A 22,843-nucleotide genomic window follows, 5' to 3' on the forward strand; every position below is an offset into this window, starting at 1 on the left:
AGTGCATTGAAGGTGATAACTTTCAGTATTAATGTTTGTGCTTTCCCTTAAACTAAACAATGAATACTGCAAAGACTATTCATTTTTGTGTTTTGTTAGACTTGGAGGTTTATCTATCCAAAGCCACTGCAGAATTGCCAATAAGGGTACTGGACAGCTGAAGAATCTAAGCACCCTATTGAGGAATTTAGGTCAAGTAGTTAGTATAGACATAAAAACCTGCTCATACTAACTAATCCTACTAGGTAACCTCCAAATGCATAGCATAGTATGAGTATTGTAGAGACTGGGGCTACCTGGACAAAGCCTCAACCAGTTAAGAAATAATGAGTAGAAATGGCCTCCGATAAAGGGCACAAGTCTGCCTTTTGACATGTTTATAATTGGAGGTATCTGTCTGGATAAGTTACTAGTGTGTGTTCTCAATAAGCTTATACCATGACCCGAACTATTCTAGCTCTCTTTTGGAATGAAGAACTCCAGGTTAAAAAATTACAGCAGTTATATTCTTGCTCTATATGAGAAAGTATTAGAGGGTGTTGATGAAAACACATTACTACCTCAAAAAGAAGTGTTAATGAGCAAAGTCACAATTTGCAAGGTTCTTGAGTCAAGTTACTAAGATGGAAAAACAAGCTCTTTAGACAAAAAGGCCACATTAACAGAAATATTTAAGAGGTCCAGAAACTGGACGGGGATAGTACAGGGAAACCCCGCTATAAAGCGCTCCGCAATAACGCAAATTAGGAAATAACACAATAAGGTGGCTCCAGCTGCCCTAAGCAAAAAAAAAAAAAAAAAAAAAAAAAAAAAAAAAAAAAAAAAAAAAAAGGAATGTGCCTTCCCCTCTGTCTCTTCCCCCTAGCCCCGCTTCTTCTTTTGGCGAGAAGAGCCATTCTCCTCCCCAGCTGCTCCTTGCTCTTCCTCTGGCCCTTGCATGTCTCCCCTGCTCTGCCCAAGTGTTTCCCTCTCTCACTGCATGGCTGAGAGCCCCTGCTGCTGGAGCTGCCCCCTTTCAGTTACTGTTATGGGCAGTTCACAAACGCAAGTTGTTTTCTGCCCAAGAGAAAATGACCAGCTTGAAACGGTAAACCTTGCTATACCGTGACCCCGTATTTATTGCGAATTTTTTGGATCCCAATCATCGTGTTATAGCGGGGTTTCACTGTACTACTATCTACCATATCAAAGCTCTGTCCAGTCAAATGACTCCAAATGTTAGAACTTCTCCATATGTGCTGTTACATAGTTCAAAGGGGTAAAAACTGATGGCATCTCTTTTGGGTATGTTCTAGAAACTCAACAGGCATGCTGAATGAAGAAATGTTCATCACTACTAAAAGTCAGTGGTAACAAGACTAAGAAGGGAAACTTGCAGTGGAGGAGAGAGTTACTAAGTATCAGGAGCAGGAGGGACCCAAACTATAATGCTACAAACTTAACTAATACTGATGGCAATCTGCTTCACCCTGACTGGCAATTATGCAGTGCCTTCGGATAAATAAACCTTCACAGGTCTAACAAAACATGATAATGAAATAAGAGCCTTTGCAGTATTCATTGTTTAGCTTAAGGTAAAGCACAAAAATTAATATTCAAAGTTTATACTGGCAGAGGAAGAGGCTGCATTGTGGAGGTTGTCAAGGGGGAAGCTAGAAGTTTCCATAGCTGGTAAGGGACTCCCAACACTTTTGGCCAGTGGGAGGCAAATTAGAAACTATGATAAGCACATCAACTGGATTTGCTTGCTAAAGCATTCAGCATTGAAATAGCAAGTCCACAATGCATACTATTCCTTTGCTCACACACTTGCTCTTAACAGTACTTAAGGTTGCTCTTGTGATCAAGACTCTAAAAACTGAAGATATTCAGACTTAAGTGCATTAGATTATTTACAACAAAGCTTTCACTTTATATCTCCTCAATTCTTCAGGTTGGGAAGGAGGACAAGGATTTTTGGGCATTTAGTCTTTTGGCTTCCAGACAAATTAACTGCCAGCTCAACACAAGTGAGAGATGTGGTGGCAACACAAGCAAGAGAAGACTGGTAGGCAATAGAATTTATATGAGCTGCTGACTCATTAGTGCGCATTTGAGGGTGATCTTAGTCATTTTCCTACTGCTACTGTGTGTGCCACAAGAAGAGTGCCACTGAATGCATATATTCAAATGGGTTTATAGCTCAGCAGGATCATCCTTGAGGGGAGATATAGAAGACAATGGCAAACTATTGGTACCGGGCTGTTAGTTATTCTTAAAAAGAGAAGCTACCTCTCAAAAGTTGAGCTATTATTTTTGCACCCCTTCCTTGAATTTTATCTATTCTTCATTCATGCTCCCAAACCCTTTGTTTCTGCCTTTCTAGGTTTTGGCCAAGATATTTCCTACTACACTCAACATAAAGGTAGAACAGAGTTATCCTTAGACAGGCACCCTCAGAGACATTTGTTGCTGCTCTTTCAGATGGCTTGAGACAACCCTGGTGACCAACATGAACCATATCTTCCCCCCATAGGTGCAGTGTGCTGTCTCCAAGTCATTCAGTCCAGAATGCATGGCAAGCAGAAAACGAATTTAGCTCTTAACTGAGGTGCTTTTGGGAAACCAAGTCAGTCTACTTGTGCTCTACTTACTCCTATTTTGGAAAGCCTCTGGTTCCTCTCCACCTTGTGACACCTTCACACAGAATTCTGGGCACTCTGCTCGCTCTGAACAAGCAATTTGCATGCAGTAGTCTCTACCTGTCTAAACAGTTGAAATCCTAGTCACTCTTTCTTCCTCAGGGTCCAGCAGGAGCAACACTAATCTAAAGCAACATTGCTGCTTGGGAGAAGGAAGGAAAAAGTAACATCTCCACTTTATCCTCAAGCACCTCTGCTCCAACATTAGTCTTAAGACACAGAAGGATCTGAGAAATTTACCAGAACAACAGCGTTGCTCTTCGTTTTTTACCAATACAATCAGGCTCAGCCGCGTAGAGTTATAAGCAAAAAATTCAATTAATTGCATCACTGCACGCCTCCCAAATCCATTTAAATTCTTATGCTGAGAGGTACTTTACCACAGCAGTTACAGGCTGGAGGGAACCTCAACAGGTCATCAAGTTTAGCCACCTGTGCTGAGGCAGGACCAAGTAAACCTCCACTATTCCTCACAGGTGTTTATTCAACCTGTTTTTAAGAGCTCCGAAATGGTGGGAATTCCACAACCTCCTTTGGAAGACTACTCTAGAGTTTAGCTATCCTTACAGTTACAAAGTTTTTCCTAATATCTAATCTACATCTCCCTTGCTGCAGATTAAGCCTTCTTGTCCTACCTTCAGTGGACATGGAGAACAATTAATCACTGTCCTCTTTATCATAGTCCCTAAAATATTTGAAGGCTCTATCAGGTTCCCCTCTCAGCCTTATTTTCTGAGGACAAAACATGCCCAGTTTTATTTAACCTTTTTTCAAAGCCATTTTTTCTAAACCTTTTATTTTTGTGTTGCTCTCCTCTAGACTCTCTCCAATTTATCTGTATCTTTCTTAAAGTCTGGTGCCCAGAACTGAACAGTATTCCAGCTGAAACCTCACTAGTGTCAAGTAAAACAGACAAGTACCCCTCACACACACCACCACCACCTAATTTACAACATTCCTGTTAATACATCCCAGAATGATATCAGCCTTTCACACAACTGCATCACGTTATTGACTCATTCAATTTGTGATCCACTGTAACCTCCAGATCTTCTCTCACAGTACTATTTCTACCCAATTATTCCCCACATTTTGTAATTGTGCTTTTAATTTTTTCTTAATTGTAGTACTTGGCACTTGTCTTTACCAAATTTCATCTTGTTATTTCAGACCAATCCTTTAATTTGTCAAGGTAGTTTTGAATTCTCCTATCCTCCAAAGTACAATCACCCCCGTTTGGTGTCATCTGCAAAATTTTATATGCATACTCACCACTCCATTACACAAGTCATTAACTGAAATACCAACTAGCACTTGTACCAGACCCAGGATTAGGTATACCCTCCCTGTCGGACCATTGATAACTACTGTGGGTATGGTCTTTCAATCAGTTATGCATCCATTTTAAAAGAAATTTCATCCAGACCACATTTCATGATGAGAATGTCCTGTGGGATTGTCAAAAGCCTTACTAAAAATAAAGATATATCACATCTACATCTCTCCCTCCCGCCCATCATCCACTGGGTTATTAAACCTGTCAAAAAAGTTAGGTTTATTTGGCACAATTTCTTCTTGATACATCCATGCAGGCTATTTCTTATAACTCTATCCTCGAGGTGCATACAAACTGACTGTTGAATAAATTTGTTCCAGTAATTTTCTAAATATTGGCATTAAGCTGACTGGCCCAGATCCTCTTTGTTTCCCTTTTAAAGATAGGTGTTATGTTTCCCTGTCTCCAGTCTTATGGAGGATAGGTAAGGTCCCAAGAGTTCTCAAAGATAATTGCGAAAGGTTCCATAATTGCTTTCAGCTAGCTTCTTTAAGTACCTGAAGATGAATTTCCTCAAGCCCTGCTAACGTGAATACATATAACGCATCATATTTTCTTTTAACTTGTTCTCTCTCTATTTCAGGCTTGAGTGCCTTCCCCCATTGTTGTTAACATTAAATGTATTGGGTATCTGGTTACCATTAATCCTTTCAGTGAAGATTGAAGCAAAATAGGCATTAACATTTCCGCCTTCTTGATGTCATCAGTTATTAGCTCTCCTTCCCCACTCTGCAGACCTACACACACGGGAACGACACTTTCCTTCATCTTTCTCTTGCTCCTAGTGTATTTAAAGAATCTCTTATTGCCTTTTTGTGTCTCTTGCTAGGTGTAACTCATTTCGTGTTTTAGCCTCTGATTTTGTCCCTACCTGCTTGTCAATAAAAAGAGAAGAATTAAAGATCTATGCTTACCAAGTCAATGTGAGCTAATTGATAAAATTTCCTCATTTTCTTGCATCAGATTGCACACCCACTTCTAGAAACAAAACTGAGTTCCACAGTTTAAAAAGCCAAACTGATGAGACGAATGGTGTCTTGTGCCCTAAGAGCAGCCTGACTTTATAGTTTGTTATGCAGCTTTATTAAGAGCTTTCATTAATGGTTATCTGCATTTTCAAAACTAAACTACACCTCTGTGCCTAAGTAATTCAGCATTTGAATGAAAAGCAAAGTTTGGGAGAAATTTTAAAGACTAGACCCATGAGAGCACTAAATTTGAAATAGTATAAAAAAGCCTCAGAAGTTGAACTGTTTTGTATATGGCATTTGGCAAAAGTGAATCATTCAGAAGTCCTGATACAAGAAATGTGTAGTACAAAGAATATCTTAAGCTGTTAAATGTAAAGAAACTGATAACAAGGTAAGAAGTTACTGCAAACAAAGATATCTAGAGGGCAATAAAAGCTATATTGCTTCTTTAGCTTACATTTCATTTACTTCTATGATATTATAGCTGAGATTCTGGCACTAGATTCAGGTCAAACATTTTATAATTTGGTACTAAACATTCTGGAGAAATCCGAACCTTCCCCTGGGCACAGCATTTGAATTCCCCCACCACTTCAGCCACTATTATTCACTGCAGACCTGAGACTACATAGATTCTGAAGAAACAGAAAAACAGAATTGCTTTTATGTTTCCCACTGTCTTGTGCTTCTCACTTAAACAGAAGCATGCAATGAAAGATTTTCAAAATAAGATTTAGTGATCAGAAATGCATATTCAAGAATTTCCATTTTCAAAACAGTTTGGATAGTAATGCAAATACACTGCCTTTTAAGAAGTTTAATCAGTAACTGACAAGACAAGAGGACAGATTTGAGACACTAGTCTGGTCACAAAAAAGAATGGTTTTTAGATTTGTCAGGCTTTTTACTAGATCATTAATAAAAGGAAAATATCTTAACTGAAGCTTTGCTAAGACACCCAATCTATAGCCTTAGCTCCAGAGGACAAGACAAAAAAACAGTTACCTACCTTTTCATAACTGTTGTTCTTCGAGATATGTTGTTCACGTCCATTCCACACTAGGTGCGTGCGCGCTGCATGCACAAACATCAGAAACTTTTCCCTTAGCAGTACCCGTCGGGCCAGTAGGGCCCCCACCTGAGCGGTGCCACTGCACCGTGCATATATAATCCCGCTGGCCTAACCCCCTCCAGTTCCTTCTTGCCGGCGACTTCGACAGAGTGGTAGGACGACGGGTGGTGGAATGGATGGGAACACCACATCTCAAAGAACAGCAGTTACAAAAAGATAAGTAACTGTTTTTTCTTCTTCGAGTGCTTGTTCACATCCATTCCACATTAGGTAAATCACAAGCTTACCTTCGGAGGAGGGTAGGAATCACGGAGCAATTGATTGGAGGACCGCCACGCCAACCACCGTGTCCTCTCGGGCCTGCTGGTTGACTGCATAGTCTGCAGATCTCCTAGACCAGGACCTGTGCCAGGAAAGCTGCTGAAGCTGCTTGCGCCCTGGTCGAGTGGGCCATGACCGCCAGGGCCGAAACACTTGCGAGGTCATAACACGCCCAAATGCAGTCTATAATCCAGAAGGCGATACGCTGCGCTGACACTGGGAGGCCTTTCATCCTTTCCACCACGGCCACAAACAGCTGTGGATTTACAAAAGGGCTTGATATACTCAAAGTAGAACGCCAAGGCTCAGCGGACATCCAGGGAGTGCATACTGCAGTGACTCGTGTCTGCATGGGTTTGGGAAAAAACAACGGCAGAAATGTCCTGGCCTAGATAGAATTATGAGACCACCTTTGGGAGGAACTTGGGGTCTGGGCGGAGCTGCACCTTGTCTTTATGAAATACTGTATATGACTGCTCTGAGGTGAGTGCCCTCAGCTCAGATACCCTTCTGGCCGAGGTAATGGCCACCAGGAATTCCACCTTCCAGGAAAGATGGAGGAGGGAGCAGATAGCGAGGGGCTCGAACGCCCTCCCCCCATGTGCTTAGAAAGAACCAAGTTGAGATTCCATGGGGGAACTAGGGGGTGTAAGGGAACACCCTCTCCAGTCCTTTAAGGAACCACCCCACCATTGGATGGGAGAACACCAAGCCCCCTGAAAACCCCGGGTGGAAGGTGGAGATGGCCACCAGATGCACCCTGATCGAGGACAGGGCCAGCCTCTGCTGCTTGAGGTGCAGTAGGTACTCTAGAATGGTGGGCACCAGAGCCTGGTGTGGCTGGACCTGTTGGGCCCCACACCAGCAAGAGAACCTTTTCCACTTGGCCAGGTAAGTCGCCCTGGTAGAGGGCTTCCTACTACCAAGTAGAACCTGTTGCACAGGGAGAGAGCACTGGCTCTCCAAAGCGTTCACTCACAGATCTTCCACACAGTCAGATGCAGTGATTGCAGGTTCGGGTGGAGGAGCCACCCTCCGTCCTGCATGATGAGGTCCCAGTGTGTGGCAGGGTTACTGGGGCTTCCACTGATAGCTCCAGGAGCATAGTGAACCAGTGCTGGCAGTCAGGCTGATGAGGATGACCGCCACCCTGCCCTTGCGCACCTTGAGCAGGACCTTGTGCACCACAGGAAGCAGGGGGGCAGGGGAAGAGAAGTATTTTAATTCCCCTCCCCACGGGATCACGAACGCGTCTGCTATTGAGCCCGAGCTGCGGCTCTGAAACAAGCAGAACTGCGGGCACTGGATGTTGCCCCTGGTGGCAAACAGGTCTACCCGGGGAAATTCCCACTTGTGGAAGAGCGAATACACAACGTCTACTCTTGAGCATCCACTCGTGCATGCGGTACGACCTGCTGAGGTGGTCCGCTAGCTTGTTTCACACCCCCGGGAGATGTGATGCCTTGAGGTGAATGGCGTGGGCTATGCAGAAGTTCCAGAGGAGGAGAGCCTTGTGGCAGAGTGATGAGAAGCGGGCTCCGCCCTGCTTGTGTTTTACATAAAAATGGTGGTCATGCTGTCTGTCAGAACTGTCACGCTGTGACCACTCAAAGTGGCGTGAAAGGTCTGGCAGGCTAAATAAACCGCCCTGAGCTCCTTCACATCAATATGGAGCGACCGCAACACTCACAACCGCAACCCCCAAGTCCTCCTAGGTGAGTACTCCATCCGAGGTCTGATGCGTCCGTCACAAGCATCAGGTCTGGTTGTTGTGAAGCAAAGGGGATGCCTTCGCAAACCACGATCTGGGACCGCCACCACTGTAGGGAGTCCAACACTTCCCTTGGGGCTGTCACCACCAAGTCCAGGGGGTCCCTGCCTGGGCAGTATACAAGGACAAGCCAAGTCTGCAGCATCCTGAGTTTCAGTCTGGCATGCTTGACCATGTGGCCATGCTGCCATGTGGCCAAGCAGCCTCAGGCAGCATCTGGCCGTTGTGGTGGGAAACTGGCACAGGGAGTTCACTGCTTGCTGGATGGCCAGGAATTGTGCTACAGGCAAAGGCGAGCCTCCCAGTATCACATCTAGGACCGCCCCTACGAATTCCACTTTCTGCATTGGAATGAGGGTGGACTTGGGGACGTTGACCAGGAGCCCCAGCATGTGGAATAGTCTCAGGGCCACTTGCACATGGGACCAAACCTCCTCTTCGGACCAGCCCACCAGGAGCCAGTCATCAAGATATGACGAAACTCCAACCCTCTGCCTCCATAAGAAGGCTGCCATCACCACCATGCATTTTGTGAACAGCTGTGGGGTCGTAGCTAGGCCAAATGGGAGAACTGTGAACTGGTAATGTTCTTGGTTCACAGTGAAGCACAGGAATCTGCGATGTGCCAAGGGGATGGCGATATGAAAGTACGTGTCCTTCATGTTGAGGACAGCGCACCAGTCCCCAGGATCTGGAGAAGGGATGATGGTGCTCAGAGAAACCATGTGGAACCGGGCCTTGACCAGGAACTTGTTGAGCCCGCACAGGTCCAGAATGGGTCAAAGGCCTCGGGAATGAGGAAGTAGCAGCAGCAGAACCCTTTCCCTCTTAGGTCCTTTGGTACCAACTACACCATCCCTGCCTCTAGGAGCGTGCGAACCTCCTTTTCCAGGACGTGCTCATGAGAAGGGTCCCTGAAGGGGGTGGGAGGTAGGCAGGAAGAACTGCAGCCTGTAACCGCTCTGCACTGTGCATAACACCCAGCAGTCTGACGTAATACTGGGCAACACACAGGAGAAGCGGGACAGGTGGTCCAGGAAACAAGGGGATGGATCCGGTGATTGGTCTGGTATGCTGTCCTCAAGTGCACCTTCAAAAGCCTGGTTTAGGGTTGGGCTATTAATTATTATTGCACCACCTCCTGTTATCCCCATTTCGCTGGCAGTAGGTCTCCTGCCTAGGATGAGGTTGGGAGTGATGCTGAGGCGGCGGCTGCATCTTGAAGGGTTTTCTTTGGGTCACTGGGGTGTGCATACCCAGCGACTTGTGTGGCCCTCAAGTCCTTGAGGCTATGCAGCTTTGCATCCGTCTGGTCTGAAAAGAGCCCGGACCCTTCAAGGGGAGGTCCTGGAGTGAGTTCTGGATGTCAGGCAGCCAAGCCGAGCATCACATGACCATGCCAGACGCAATTGTCTGGGCTGCTGCATCTGCCAAATCCAAGGATGCCTGGAGAGAGGTCTTCGCTACGGCTTTGCCTTCATCCACCAGCACCGTAAACTCCTGTTGGGAACTCTGCAGGAGGCTGTCCTTAAAATTCCCCACTACTGCCCAGGAGTTGAAGTTATGCCTGTTAGTTAGCAATCCTCAACTAGAGGCCCCCTGAGGAAAACAACTTCCTGCCAAACAGGTCCAGGCGCTTCGCTTCCTTGGCCTTAGAGCGCCATAGGCAGCAGGTCCCGGCCCCTTTCTCGTTTACTGCTGAGACTACCAGGGAAGATAGGCCTGAGTGGCAAAACAAGAAGTCGTACCCCTTTGATGGGGTGAGGTACTTGCGTTCCACACCTTTGTCTGTTGGGGTGCTGGAGGCTGGGGTCTGCCTAAAAAGTCTTATAGTTCAACTGTATGGTCTTGATAAGCGGAAGCGCTCTACTGGATGGACCCTCTGGGCTCAGGATGTCCACCACGGGGTCTTTCTGCTCCACCATCTCCTCGGCCTGTAACCCCAAGTTATGAGCAACCTTATGCAGTAGCTCTTGGTGGGCTGTGGTCTATTGGCAGAGGTCGATATCACCATGCCTGCCACTACTTCATCCGGGGATGACAAGGAGGTCAGCAGCTGCTCCGCTTCCTCTTGCTTCCAGCTCAGACCCGGACAGCTGACCCTGGGGTGGCACCGGACTCTGTGCCGGTTTCTCCGGTCTCTCGCCTGGCGATCGCACAGGTGATCTGGACACTATAGCTTCCCGCACCGAGCGGCGTCGGTGTGGGGACTGGGACCAGTACACAGACAGTAAGAAGGAACTGGAGGGGGTCGGGTCAGCAGGGGTATATATGCATGGCACAGTGGTGCTGCTCAGGTGGGGGTCCTGCTGGCCCGATGGGTACTGCTAAGGGAAAAGTTTGATGCTTGTGCATGCAGCACACACACACACCTAATGTGGAATGGATGTGAACAAGCACTTGAAGAAGAACTACTTCTCTTAAAGGTTTGGGCCTTCAGGGCAATAGTGGCGGACCACTGTACTCTACCAGAGTAAGACCACCACCTTCTCAATATACTAGTCAGTTTACACTTTGAGAGCTTCGCATCTCGCACATGGCCCATTAGAGACTGATACATAGGATACATACTTTAAAGAGAAAAAACCTAAAAAAAAAAAAGCTACCTTCACACTGAAGAAAGGAGAGGAACAGAAGAGAAAGTCCTGAAAATTGTTTCTCAGAAGAAAATATTTACAAGGCAAGAACTTCTCTAAAAAAAGGCATCTTTGCATGTGATATATCACATCTACTGCTCCTCCCCGCCCCACCATCCATCTTTGCAGAATTCAGCAGTAACAGTAACGTTAACACCAATTAGTGGGCTTTGACATGGCCTCCCAGTTTGTGGTCAACCATGCTCATAGCATAATGAGATTCAGAAAGTCCTCTTGATAACAGCATTGTCCATCAAACTGGTGTCAAATAAAAAACAGTTGGCTGGACTGTAAGGGATTTAGTGCACTCCAAAAACAACCTTGAAGACCCTTTAATACGCAGCATATTGAAAAAGATTTAGTGAGTGAGGTTGAGAACTGGGAAAGTACGTTGGCAGTTTCACAGACTCGTCAAGTCTAAGGAACATCAAGTGACTGACTTCCTAGAACCATATCCAGTGGAAGCTTAGTATTAAGGTAGGTCATGAAGGGCTGAAACTCACTTGTTCCACAAGCCTCTCACTGCCACCAGGCTAGAGACCCTCCATGTAAGACTTGAGCTCACAGGAACAAAACTGTTCAAAAGCTTTCAAGCAGCTTTGTCAGGGCCACAATAGCTGACAACTTTGTCTTTTACTGGGAGAAGGTTTAGAAGTGTCAAGCCCTGCATGAACTTGATGACAAACTTCAGAGATGGATCTACCTTTGATGAGTTCATATTACACCATGCAGCATCCTGGCATAGCTATCGGGAGTTAAGTTCTTTGAGTTTAACCTGAACATTAACTAGTCGAGCAGTTTGTGTGGAGCAAGTAAAAAAGAGGTTCATGCACACCTGTTTACATTATCCCACGGTTCTTTTCCCTCTTAGAATTGTAGGCCTTTTGGCAGTTCTCCCCCTCTCACTGCACCCCCCACCACCACCACCTCAAGATGCCAGAAGCACATGAGCCACATTTTGGAAACACTATACCTATAGATCTGTTAGAAACAGAACTGGTGAGTTGGTTAGAAGGAGATGCGAGGTTCAGAGACAATCTGATACTGACCTGTGCGACTCAAGCCCAAATACGTACAGTTATTCAGTTAAAACCTTTGAGCTTTGCTATTAATTTAGCTAATAGAGGGACTAGTGGAAAGGCATAAAGGTGCCTCCTTCTCCAACCTGAAATGGAGAAAATGTCCCTTGCTTTTACAGCCTTCTCTAGATAGCACTGGCAGAGGACAAGTACTTCCTGGTCCATTTAATGGCAAAGACTCTTGTGTTCCTCACCTAGTGAAGATCCAGCCTGCTTCCCAATCCAGAGGCCACTTGTGAATTCGGTCTACAACAGTGTTCTTCTCTACGAACTACACACCAACTACACATGTTTTGTAGAAAAGCCTACTCCAATGCCTAGGAGGAGTGCCAATACAGTATGTTTGACAGCATTGCTACCAGGTGCCATGATAACACAAGTCCATTCTCAGGGAGGATAGGTCAATCAATTGCTATTAGACAAGATGGTCAGGGACGCAATCCTATGCCCTGGGTATTCCTAAGCCTCTGACGACGACAAGAAGCTGGAACTGGATGACAAAGGGTGGATCACTCAGTAATTGCCCTGTTCTATTAATCCCTTCTGAAGCATCTGGCACCAGCCCCTGCCGGAATTAAGGATTCCGGTCAAGGTGGACTATTAGTCTGACTCAGTTTGGCCATTCTTATGTTTTTAAATTTTAAAAAAAGCCTATTCTGTGAGATTGTTTTTCCATCTTTTATGTTGCCAATTTTGATTGGCCATCTTAATCATGTGGTGGGAGTTTTTCCAAAATAATTAGCAGAAGCAAGTCTCTAGAAAATTAGGAGTTAACAAAATAGTTACTCCAACTATAGCCAAGTTTCCAAATGCAGAGAAACCCTCAATGATTTAAACAGATCTGACTGGAAGGAAAGATTTATGAGAAAGAATATCTGATATGACATCCCTGGATCTCTGCAGAAGAGCTGGAGCAGAGTAAGCGAAGTACAGATACTGTAAGAAGGTAGCATTTATCACCGGGGTGGAATTCAACGGACAGTAAGGACCCTGCTACTGCTGCTCTTAAGGATTTTAAAAAAGTCAGTCCTGTGCTAAGGAGCTCAGATGCTAGAACAGGGGTGGGCAAACTTTTTGGCCTGAGGGCCACACTGGGGTTCCAAAACTGTATGGAGGGCCGGGTAGGGAAGGTTGTCCCCTATCCGCACCCCTGTCCTCTGACATCCAATCGCTCCCTGACTGCCCCTCTCCCCCACCCAGGACCTCCTGCCCCTTATCCGAACCCCGGTTTCCATGCTGCTCAGAGCAGCATGTCTGGCAGCCGCACAGCCCGGCTGGAGCCAGCAACGTTGCTGCACTGCCTGGCAGGAGCTCGCAGTCCCGCTGCCCAGAACGCTGGTGGCACGGCGATCTGAGGCTGCAGGGTGGGGGGAAAGCAGGGAAGGGGCTGGAGCTAGCCTCCCTGGCCGGGAGCTCAAAGGCCGGGCAGGACAGTCCTGTGGGCCGTGGTTTGCCCACCTCTGTGCTAGAATGAGAAAACTTGCACAGATGTATCTCTGGAGAAAGACCCCTTGCAGTATTATGCTAGTGCATAGACACCTGAAAGCGAATGACTAGAAATTAGTGTTTAAACTAAAATTTTCTATTATCCAAACAGAAGTGCAGAGAACAAACAGCATAACTAAAAGCAAACTGGATGAATTTTGGGGACTTTAACACACTGGATAATTATCAAGACGTACCAATGAAATTACAATTCATAAGAGAGTAACATGACTAATCAGTACAATGTTCCTATCAGAAGACAAAGACCAGGATATATTTTAAATCAGATTTTAGCATTGTTTTCTTGCATTGTGTGTTTGAAGTCAAACCAGAGATACTATCTTGTTCCTTTTGCGTACTACAAGTTGTAATATATGCAAAGCAGCTTTCCAGCAAACACTGCTACTCTGTTCAGTGCATGTTAAGGTTCAGTGTTAAAATGAAAATCCTCATATGGATGATTCCATGTGAAAAGCCTTTTTTGATATTGTGAAAAAAGGACAAGTTTAATTTATAGGGAAGCACTTGGAAATCAGCTTCAATTACCTAAAGATACTTACTGTTTTCTATGGTTGGATCATATGAATCAACAAACTGGCCTTCCACAAACTGAATAGTCAATGAAGATTTCCCTATAAAGGAAGCAAAAAAAAATATTCATTTAAATCCAAATTGAAATGTCACTGTACAGAAACATACTCCAATGAGTGATATTACAATAATCAAAGTTGAATGTGTTTTACAAAATAAGCATACAAACCTGTGGTGGCTTAAACCCTGGCTACAGTTGGCTACTGAACCCTGCTACTGAAAGTACCAGTTAAATAGCCTGTTCTCAATCAGTACCGAAACTGATGTAAGAACTTGCACAGACAGGTCTGACAAGCTGTTTTCAGCAAGGGTTCTGTTTCCTAGCATAGTCAGAGCACTCACTCCAGTTTATAATATAGGACAGGTAGGCAACCTACAGCACGTGAGCTGATTTTCAGTGGCACTCACGCTGCCTGGTTCCTTGCCACCAGTCCAGGGGGGCTTTGTATTTTAAAATAATTTTGAATGAAGCTCCTTAAACATTTTAAAAATCTTATTTACTTTACATACAACAACAATAGTTTAGTTATACATTACAGACTTATAGAAAGACCTTCCAAAAACATTAAAATATATTATGCACACGTAAAACCTTAAATTAGAATGAATAAATGAAGACTCGGCACAGCACTTCTAAAAGGTTGCCAACCCCTGGTATAGGAAACCAATTTCTATTCCAAGTGGTGTTGATTAACATGTACTGTGATATAAGCACCCATAAGACAAAGTGGCATTTTGATAATTATAAAGACAAGAGCGAACAGGAACTTTACATTAAGAAAAAAAAGGGAAGGGAGCAAGATGCTAAATAACGGCAATAATGCAAATCATTGCAGTGTCAGGATTAAAGACTGTTCCACACAAAAATTTAAGGGCAAAGTCAGTCACCTGCTCTACGCAGGCATTCTATCACCTATACAGTATTGGGAGTGGTGAACAGTTACATTTACCAGTTTGGAACACTAGAGAATGGCTGTGCCAAATCAGATTACAATGTTTTTATTAAAAGGCATTCATCCAATCTGTAGTAGTTTAAAGAATAAAACCACTATAGTATAGTTAAAACTCTTAATGGTTTCACTTTAAAAGGCATTTAACCCTCTGCCCTCATCAGAAAAAAGTTAAGATGACTTTAGGATCCAAATTTGACTTTCAAATCATATCAGTGAGGAACTTAGAATTTCACATTCCATTAACCACATCTTTCATGATTAATCCAGGGGCCTGTAATTTAAAAATAAAGTTATATGTCCAGCCCTTATGGTTCTGAAAATTATACTGTTAAACTGATGCAAGAATGTCTGACCAATTCTGAAAACAGTTTGAAATCAGTGAGAAGTATGAACTGCCCTATTCATCTCAACAGTACAACAAAGACTAAGAAAGATACATTTAAGATCCTGCTCACATTTAACTAGTTTTAAAAGTCACGGTTAAGCAGCAAAGCTCAGTGGCAAGTAATTCAATTTGTGTCTACCCAGCAACTTTTCTGTCATCGCAACCATATTTGTGTGCTTACACCTTAAGACAAGCAAACAGAGCACAATGAGGAGCAGTGCACCCCAGTACGTCCTACTTCAAAGAGCTGGGAAGGAGAACTGGACAACCAATTTCACACAGATAACTGGGGTCCAGGATGCGCCGCAAAAAAAAAAAAAAAAAAAAAAAAAAAATTGTTTACTCAATCACATTATAGGAAGACAAATCAGCCACACTAGGCCTCTGGCAGGGGTGAATCACTGTTGGCCGCTACAGTAAGCCATATGACATTGACAAGCAATATCCAGAGAGTTTCTGCACTACAGAAGTTAGAGAACCATTTGACAGTCTGTCCCAATCACTCCTTGTTCCCTGAAAACAAAACTTCCACAAAATTTGGATGGCAGCATTCATAATTGGCAGGGAACAGCATGCAACAACTACTAGAGGGCCAGGTTCACATTCTGTGCTGCACCAACTTCCCTCAAGTGTTAGAAAAGTTCTGGTATCACACTAAAGATTAACAGAAAACCACACCAATGAGTTTTTTTTTTAATTCAATCTAACAGTATATATATTTATCAAGTCTACTTCAAAATGTAAGCTAAAGACTTTTCACAGGCCAGACAAGTTTCCTATTCAACAGCTAATCCTTCCTAAAGCTGTGAAGAAAATACGGATTCTTAGGGTACCTCTACACTACCCGCCGGATCAGCAGGTAGCGATCCATCTATTGCGTGTAGTGTAGATGTGATAATCGATCCCCAATCACTCTCCTGTCAACTGCTGAACTCCAGCGCGGTGAGAGGCGGAAGCAAAGTCGATGGGGGAGTGGCAGCCGTCTATCCCGTGCCGCGAGGACATGAAGTAAGTGATTCTAAGTCAATCTAAGATACGCAACTTCAGCTAAGAGAACAGCGTAGCTGAAGTCAACACATCTTAGATCGATCTCCCCCCGGCAGTGTAGACCAGGCCTTACACAGTTTAAGTATTAGAACAATCAACTCTTACGTGGGAGGGGCACCCTGATCTTAGGTCTTTGCAAATTAAAGCCTTGCAAATACACATTAGACAAGTGACTTCATTTTAATTTAGTCTGACAAAATTCAGCTATTGAAGTGATTCACATGGTCACAATTTAAGATGAAACTTGGGCAACTACTGAAGACAAGACATAACTGGACAGAAGTCGTAACTAGAGGCTAAGGGAACTTGTCTACCCTCAGGAGAGATTTTGCTAACTGCTCATATTAACCAGGATTCTCAAGCTCTGAAGCTTTCCCCAGCATTAATTTCCATGCACCACAACATGCTTCTTTTCAGAGATTACTGGATGTTGCCTGATTTGATAAAGGCTGTTTTAGAAAGGCACAATGTATGTTCTCCCATCCCCAGGCGCAAGTTTACCACCTCAGCCCTACCAGAACCAGGTGTTCGAGTGTGCTACAAGATATAGCATTTCTTGGGAAGCCTGATCATCTGGGTACAGACTCTGCATGATGTTTTGTTTCACCACCACACAATCTGTGCGATTTAGACAGTACTTTTAAGCAGAGAGATTGCCATCATTTTACTATTGTGAAGCAAGCATTTGGAAGCACGGTTGAACTTACAGCACCATTTCCATTGCAGTGACTTCCCTACATGCAGGAATTTGCCAGATCCTATTTCAGCATATGCTTACCAACACACTGCAACATAATCCCACAAACATTGCTACGTGTTAGGTATTTTTGGACCTGGACATTAGTTTTTTTTGCTCCTTTGTAACCCATCTTAGTGTACCGGGGGAAAGATGCTTCCAAACAGTGAATAGTCAAAAAAATTTGATTAGTTTCCTGTTTAGCCTAAAGACTTATCGGGTAATACTGAGTAGTCCCTTGGCATTGGGTGCATTTCTACACAATGATGAGAGCAAGATTTGAGAAAACTTTAATTGATAGACACTATGAAGACTAACAGGCATATAAGGTTCATTTTTAAAAAACAGTTTACAGGAAAAAAGTTGTTTGACAGACTATTTATCCCAAAACAGTTTAAGACTAATCCACAGTTATACTTCGCTGTCTAAACATCAGTTTATATGCATGTTTTCCCAAGTCTTCCTACAGACTAGAGAACAAAACCCAGAAGCGCTCAGTCTGAATTCATTCTTAACCAGACTCATGGAAGTGGGCTACAAGGCTCTTGACCCAGAGGATACTAGTTTCAGTGCTATCAAAATTTCAGTAGAAAGTAGTATTCTGAAAAGAGGCCTCAGGTCCCATTAACAACCAGAAGGTAAGATCTTAGCTAAGCTCAGAGCCAGGAACAGAGCATTTGTTGTCATAAAGCCATACTAAGCTATTAGATCTAGTGCTGTCAAGACCTAATTTCTTGAAGAGGCTACATTTGAGCCAAAAGAAGAGATGCTTCAAGAGGTGTCACTTCAGGACCTTTCAGTTAAAAAATAGCCTGTATCCATCATAATTTTACTGGTTATGAGGCAAAAATAAGCCTGTATGCAGCTCAGCTGTAGTTGTCTCCTCGCTTCTTCCAGTAAGTCAGACCAGTTTACCCAAGCTATAAAAATAAGCCACTGCACCATCCAAGAAGTCATATTGGAATTTCTAGAGAAAAGAGTTCAGGCTAAATCAAGCATCATGTCCTACTACAACCAACCTAAGAATAAAACAGATCTTCAGCTCACACATTTAAAGTGAACTGATATTATATACAGCAAGCAGTATTTTAAGTGACCACTCAAGGGAGTAGAAATAGCTCAATTGAGTTTATGGTCAAATGAAGATGAAGCAGAGTTGTACTAAAATACACTTGGAATACTTTGGTCTTTTCAGATAGGATGCTCAAATGTGGTATTACATAGGTTAGACTTACATATATGCAGTATGGAAATCAGATGGACCTTTGTTCTGCTCAGTATGGCACACCTTAGAATGGTTCTTTTTGCAGCATAGGATAGCATACTAAGTAGTATTCTTGAAGCGATTCAAAACTGCAAACAGCCAGGAACTGCACAGACAAAGCCAACATGCTTGGTTTTAGAGAACAGCTGGCTAACTGCAGGAACAGTCAGTATAACATTGATCAGTTAAGGGCATCTGCAAAAATTTAGCTATCTGGAATAAATAGCTTTTGAAAATGAGGATGGAAAGAACATCTAGCTTTTCTAATGCAAGTGAAAATTTTGCCTACAACAGCACTGTCAGTAGTATGACCATTTTAGCCAAGAAATACTATAAAATGAGCGTATAAAATACTAGGTGGATGCACATTTAAGAATGAGAGTTAAGATTTAAGAATAGAAGGCAATGCTAAAATTTAATGTTGGCCTGTACTACAAAAATCTACTTGAATTATTTCCCTCCTCTCCCTCAGAAAGAGTACCAAGGAGAAAACAGATAGGAAGAATCAAAAAATTCAATAGTTGTGTTCCACACTCCTCCTCCCAAAACCTTGCAAATGCAAAAAGTTAAACATGTGATGAGAATCCATTTCATAATTATTCTTGCTCAGTGCTCTAGAGAATGTAACACAGGGATAATGGCCAAACGCAAGATTGGAATATTATGAGTGTCAGTAAGTATGGAGCACTATATAATTAATCAAAGCAGATGGTCGACTTTCCCACTCCAAACTGGTTAGCGATCAATCGGTAGCTGTCTGGAGTTTCCAGCTTCTAGACTGCAATAGCCACCTGCTGCTCCACCGGTAGGGCAGCTCTCAATCTCGTGTCCTTGCACCGCAGGGTGGGGGTGAGCTCAGCACACAGTCCCATGAAAGTGGTTTTTCTCATCTGAAAGTTCTGCAGCCACTGCTTGTCATCCCAGACTTGCATGAAAATGTGATCCCACCACTCAGTGCTTGTTTTCCAAGCCCAAAAGCAGCGTTCCACTGTGGTGAGCATATCTGTGAATGCCACAAGCAATCTTGTGTCGTATGTGTTATTCGAGTCGACATTGTCATCAGACTCCTCACTGTCAGTTTGTAGCTTAAGGAGTAATTTGACTGCAATTCATGACGTGCTGGCAAGACCCATCAGCATATTCTTCAGTAGTTTGGGATCCATTCCCGCAGACCAAAAGGGAAGATAGAGCGCTGTACAAAAAACATTGAAAGATGGTGCCAAACGTGAACGGAAGCACAGGGATTGCTGGGATGCAAAACAATGCATCATGGGGCATTGGGACAGGACCCAGAATACCCTGCACCCCACCTCCTTCCCACAAGCCACAGGGCCAAAATGGGAAGAGGTGCTCTGTGGGATAGCTGCCCATAATGCACTGCTCCCAATGCCACTGCAAGTGCCACAAATGTAGCCAAACCAGCGCACTTACAGCTGACAGCGTGAACACACTGCAGCACTTCCCTGGCTGCAGTCTCCAAGGGCTGGTTTAACTCACAGCGCTCTACATCTGCAACTGTAGCCAGGATCTAAGTCTAACTGTAAGGCACAAGAGATATTACCCATGGCTGCTAGTTGAAACTGCTAATGGTGTAAGGAGGAACTAAGAGACAGCTGGCCCCACTCCACCTCCTCCCTGGATCCTGGGGACTTTGGGCACTGCTGGCAAAGAGATGCCATTGGAAGAATGTACACTAGAAGCAGAATATGTAGTGATAGTCACTGAAAGAACCCATATTTAATTATGGCTCAGCTAATTAGGTCATAGATCCTGAATGTGTTGTAAGAACTTTGAGATGCCACTTGAGAGTTATTCATGTTTTGTCAGGCAAGTTGGAAAAGACTGGTGTCGACTTCTGCTGCAAAGGAAGGCAGGGTGCCAACTTCTCTTAAACAAGCACCTATAGGTAACTATCAACTTGCCTCTTATGCAAGTCTATAAGGTGTCATCATCCAGACTCTGAATTTCTTGGATCCATATCACCCATGTGGAGTCTGGGCACATATAGTAAGGAGACAGCACTGATCCCAATCCTATAATAGGCAGGTCAAGTAACAATGGTGATTCTAAGTACTGACAAGATTTTGGGGGTTTTCAGACTTTCGGAGGGGAGGGACAATGGCACTTGAATGGCCCTATTTCTATTGAGATCCTAAAGGATGATAGCAGGTAGCTGAGTGACTGCCATGAAGATGTGTTTGTGCAGGGTTTTATTTGTTCAGAACATAGAATCTATGTATACATGAGAATGCTGGGGAGAAGATGGAATGGGAAGATGAGTGATATGGGTTGTTACATCATCAAGGATGTTCTCCACTATATGCTTCTAGTTATAAAGTAGATGTTATGACATTCACTCATGAAGCAGAACTAGCAAAAGTGCTATAAAGCTTTTTATAGGGCAGTTTCAATATATCAGTTTTTCAGAAGTCATTGTTATTGTGGTTATTCAAAAGAGGGCAAAGAAGTGACTAACATGTTAAGTGTTATCATGCCTTATGTTGTCCGCTCCTTTGTTCCCAAGGAGTTGTCACTTGAGACAGTGCTGTATGTTAGCCTCCTGCACCACTTGTGATTGAGCTTTGTAGCACCTGAGATCCTCAGCAACGCTTGATGAATGTACACCAACTCACCTACCGTTTCACATACCCTATTGCATTGATATGAACTGCATGAAATTTATCCTCATTTGTGAATTATAGCTTAGAGGGACAGTATAGTTCTTCTGACTGGAAAAGAGAGAGATAATGGACCACAACAAGAAACAGACAATCATTGTGTCAAACTTTTATGGAGGTACTCTGCAATCCTCTCCCAAAGGTTTCTAGGGAAGGCTGTCTCATTTCTTCCCTTGTAAAAGGGCACTTTTGCATGCCATTCCACGATGATTTCAGCAAGCACTATTGCAGGGGTGGCCAACCTGAGCCAGAGATGGAGCCAGAATTTACCAATGTACATTGCCAAAGAGCCACAGTAATATGTCAGCAGCCTCCCCATGAGCTCCCTGCCCCCCGCGTCTCCTGCCTACCGGGGGCCCCGCCAATCAGCACCTCCCCTTCCCTCCCGATCAGCTGTTTTGTGGAATGCAGGAGGCTCTGGAAGGAAGGGGGAGGAGCGAGGGCATGGGAAGCTTGAGGGAGGGGGCGGAAAGGAGTGGAGTGGGGACAGGGCCTGTGTCAGGGCCAGGGGTTGAGCAGTGAGCACTCTGTGGGCACATTGGAAAGTTGGCACCTGTAGCTCCAGTCCTGGAGTCAGTGCCTATACAATATTAACTTCTGAAGAGCCACATGTGGCTCTGGAGCCACAGGCTGGCCACCTGTGCATTATTGCAACAAACAGGTTAGCAGCATATGGGCTCGAGTGACTTTGGGATGACAGCAATAGCTGTCTTAACAAAGGACTACTATATTAGTCTCACTATGGAGCCACTCAGCGTCCCCTTAGGCTCTCTGGTGCATCTTGCCACTCAGACAAGCTGAGCTTCTGTGATGAAAAGTTATTAAAAACAAAACACATCACATATTAGGTTAATTCTAACAATTCTTTGCTACAGTCAGGAGTCAGATATCAGCTAAAATCCCCACTGCTTGTTGAAAATAGTACCTATACTCAGTGTCGCTGCCCTGTACCCATACATATGGAAATAGGGGCCAAAATGTTATATAGTTTCACATGCAACTGAAAAATTCCCTCATTTTCTCCACTCCTCACCCTCAGGCCATACTCACACTCACCATACCTCGGGCTGGAGAGAGGTGTTGTGCAGAGGTCCTCTAAGGCTGAAGACACTAATTCTCATGGCCAAGAATTTTGTAGACCTCTTATTATAAATGTACAGCAACCACTGCATAATTCATAGGTTCATGAAAAGACAGTGGAATATTCATAAAAATGTATTCCAAGCATTGTGCAATTCCTAACTGCCTCAAAAGTTCAGGGCAAGGTAGAGCACAGTCCCCCACACCACATTAACATGGCAGACTGTGAAAGTGCTCTTTCAAGGCCTCCCTTGGACATCACTCTCATGCTGAGTTCTAATGGCCCCTGCATCTGGCTGTTTCAAGTCAGACAGCCACTCCACCTCTGCTCTGCATCCTTTGGCAGCAACTTTTCCCTCTTTGCCGTACAGATATTCTGAAGGATAACAAGCAACTAAAATCCTTGGGATATTTTTCTCACTGAGATATCATTCTGTGAGTAAACACACATGAATTTGACACGTTCCTCCCAGACACCCCTACGCAACTTTTCTACCCATAGTGCACTGCACATCAACACAAGCACTCTTAGCGAGTACATGCAGCACTGACGTAAGCAACCAAGCATGCACACGCACAAGCCATATATTAACTGTGGCAGCTTTATGCTGACATAACTTGCATGGATCAAAGTTTGTAGTACAGACATGGACTTGGTATGCTTTGACTTACTACCACTTCAAACAGCGGTACATCAAAGCACACTATGAAAAACTTTTAGTCCACTATAGCAATGTCCACACTGGACATTACTGCA

The 22,843-nt window shown here is 44.0% G+C and overlaps 1 protein-coding gene across 2 annotated transcripts in view; it reads right to left on the reverse strand.

Annotated features, from left to right (window-relative positions):
- Positions 1–22,843, reverse strand: part of RHEB (Ras homolog, mTORC1 binding) — a 52,544-nt gene that overhangs the window by 22,158 nt on the left and 7,543 nt on the right. For both annotated transcript variants that reach the window (XM_032778643.2, XM_032778634.2), the window contains exon 2: positions 13,913–13,984. In XM_032778643.2, the coding sequence (XP_032634534.1) occupies positions 13,913–13,984 (72 nt within the window). The remainder of the gene's footprint in view (positions 1–13,912; positions 13,985–22,843) is intronic.

This window comes from Chelonoidis abingdonii, chromosome 2, assembly GCF_003597395.2.
Source record: "Chelonoidis abingdonii isolate Lonesome George chromosome 2, CheloAbing_2.0, whole genome shotgun sequence".
NCBI lineage: Eukaryota > Metazoa > Chordata > Testudines > Testudinidae > Chelonoidis > Chelonoidis abingdonii.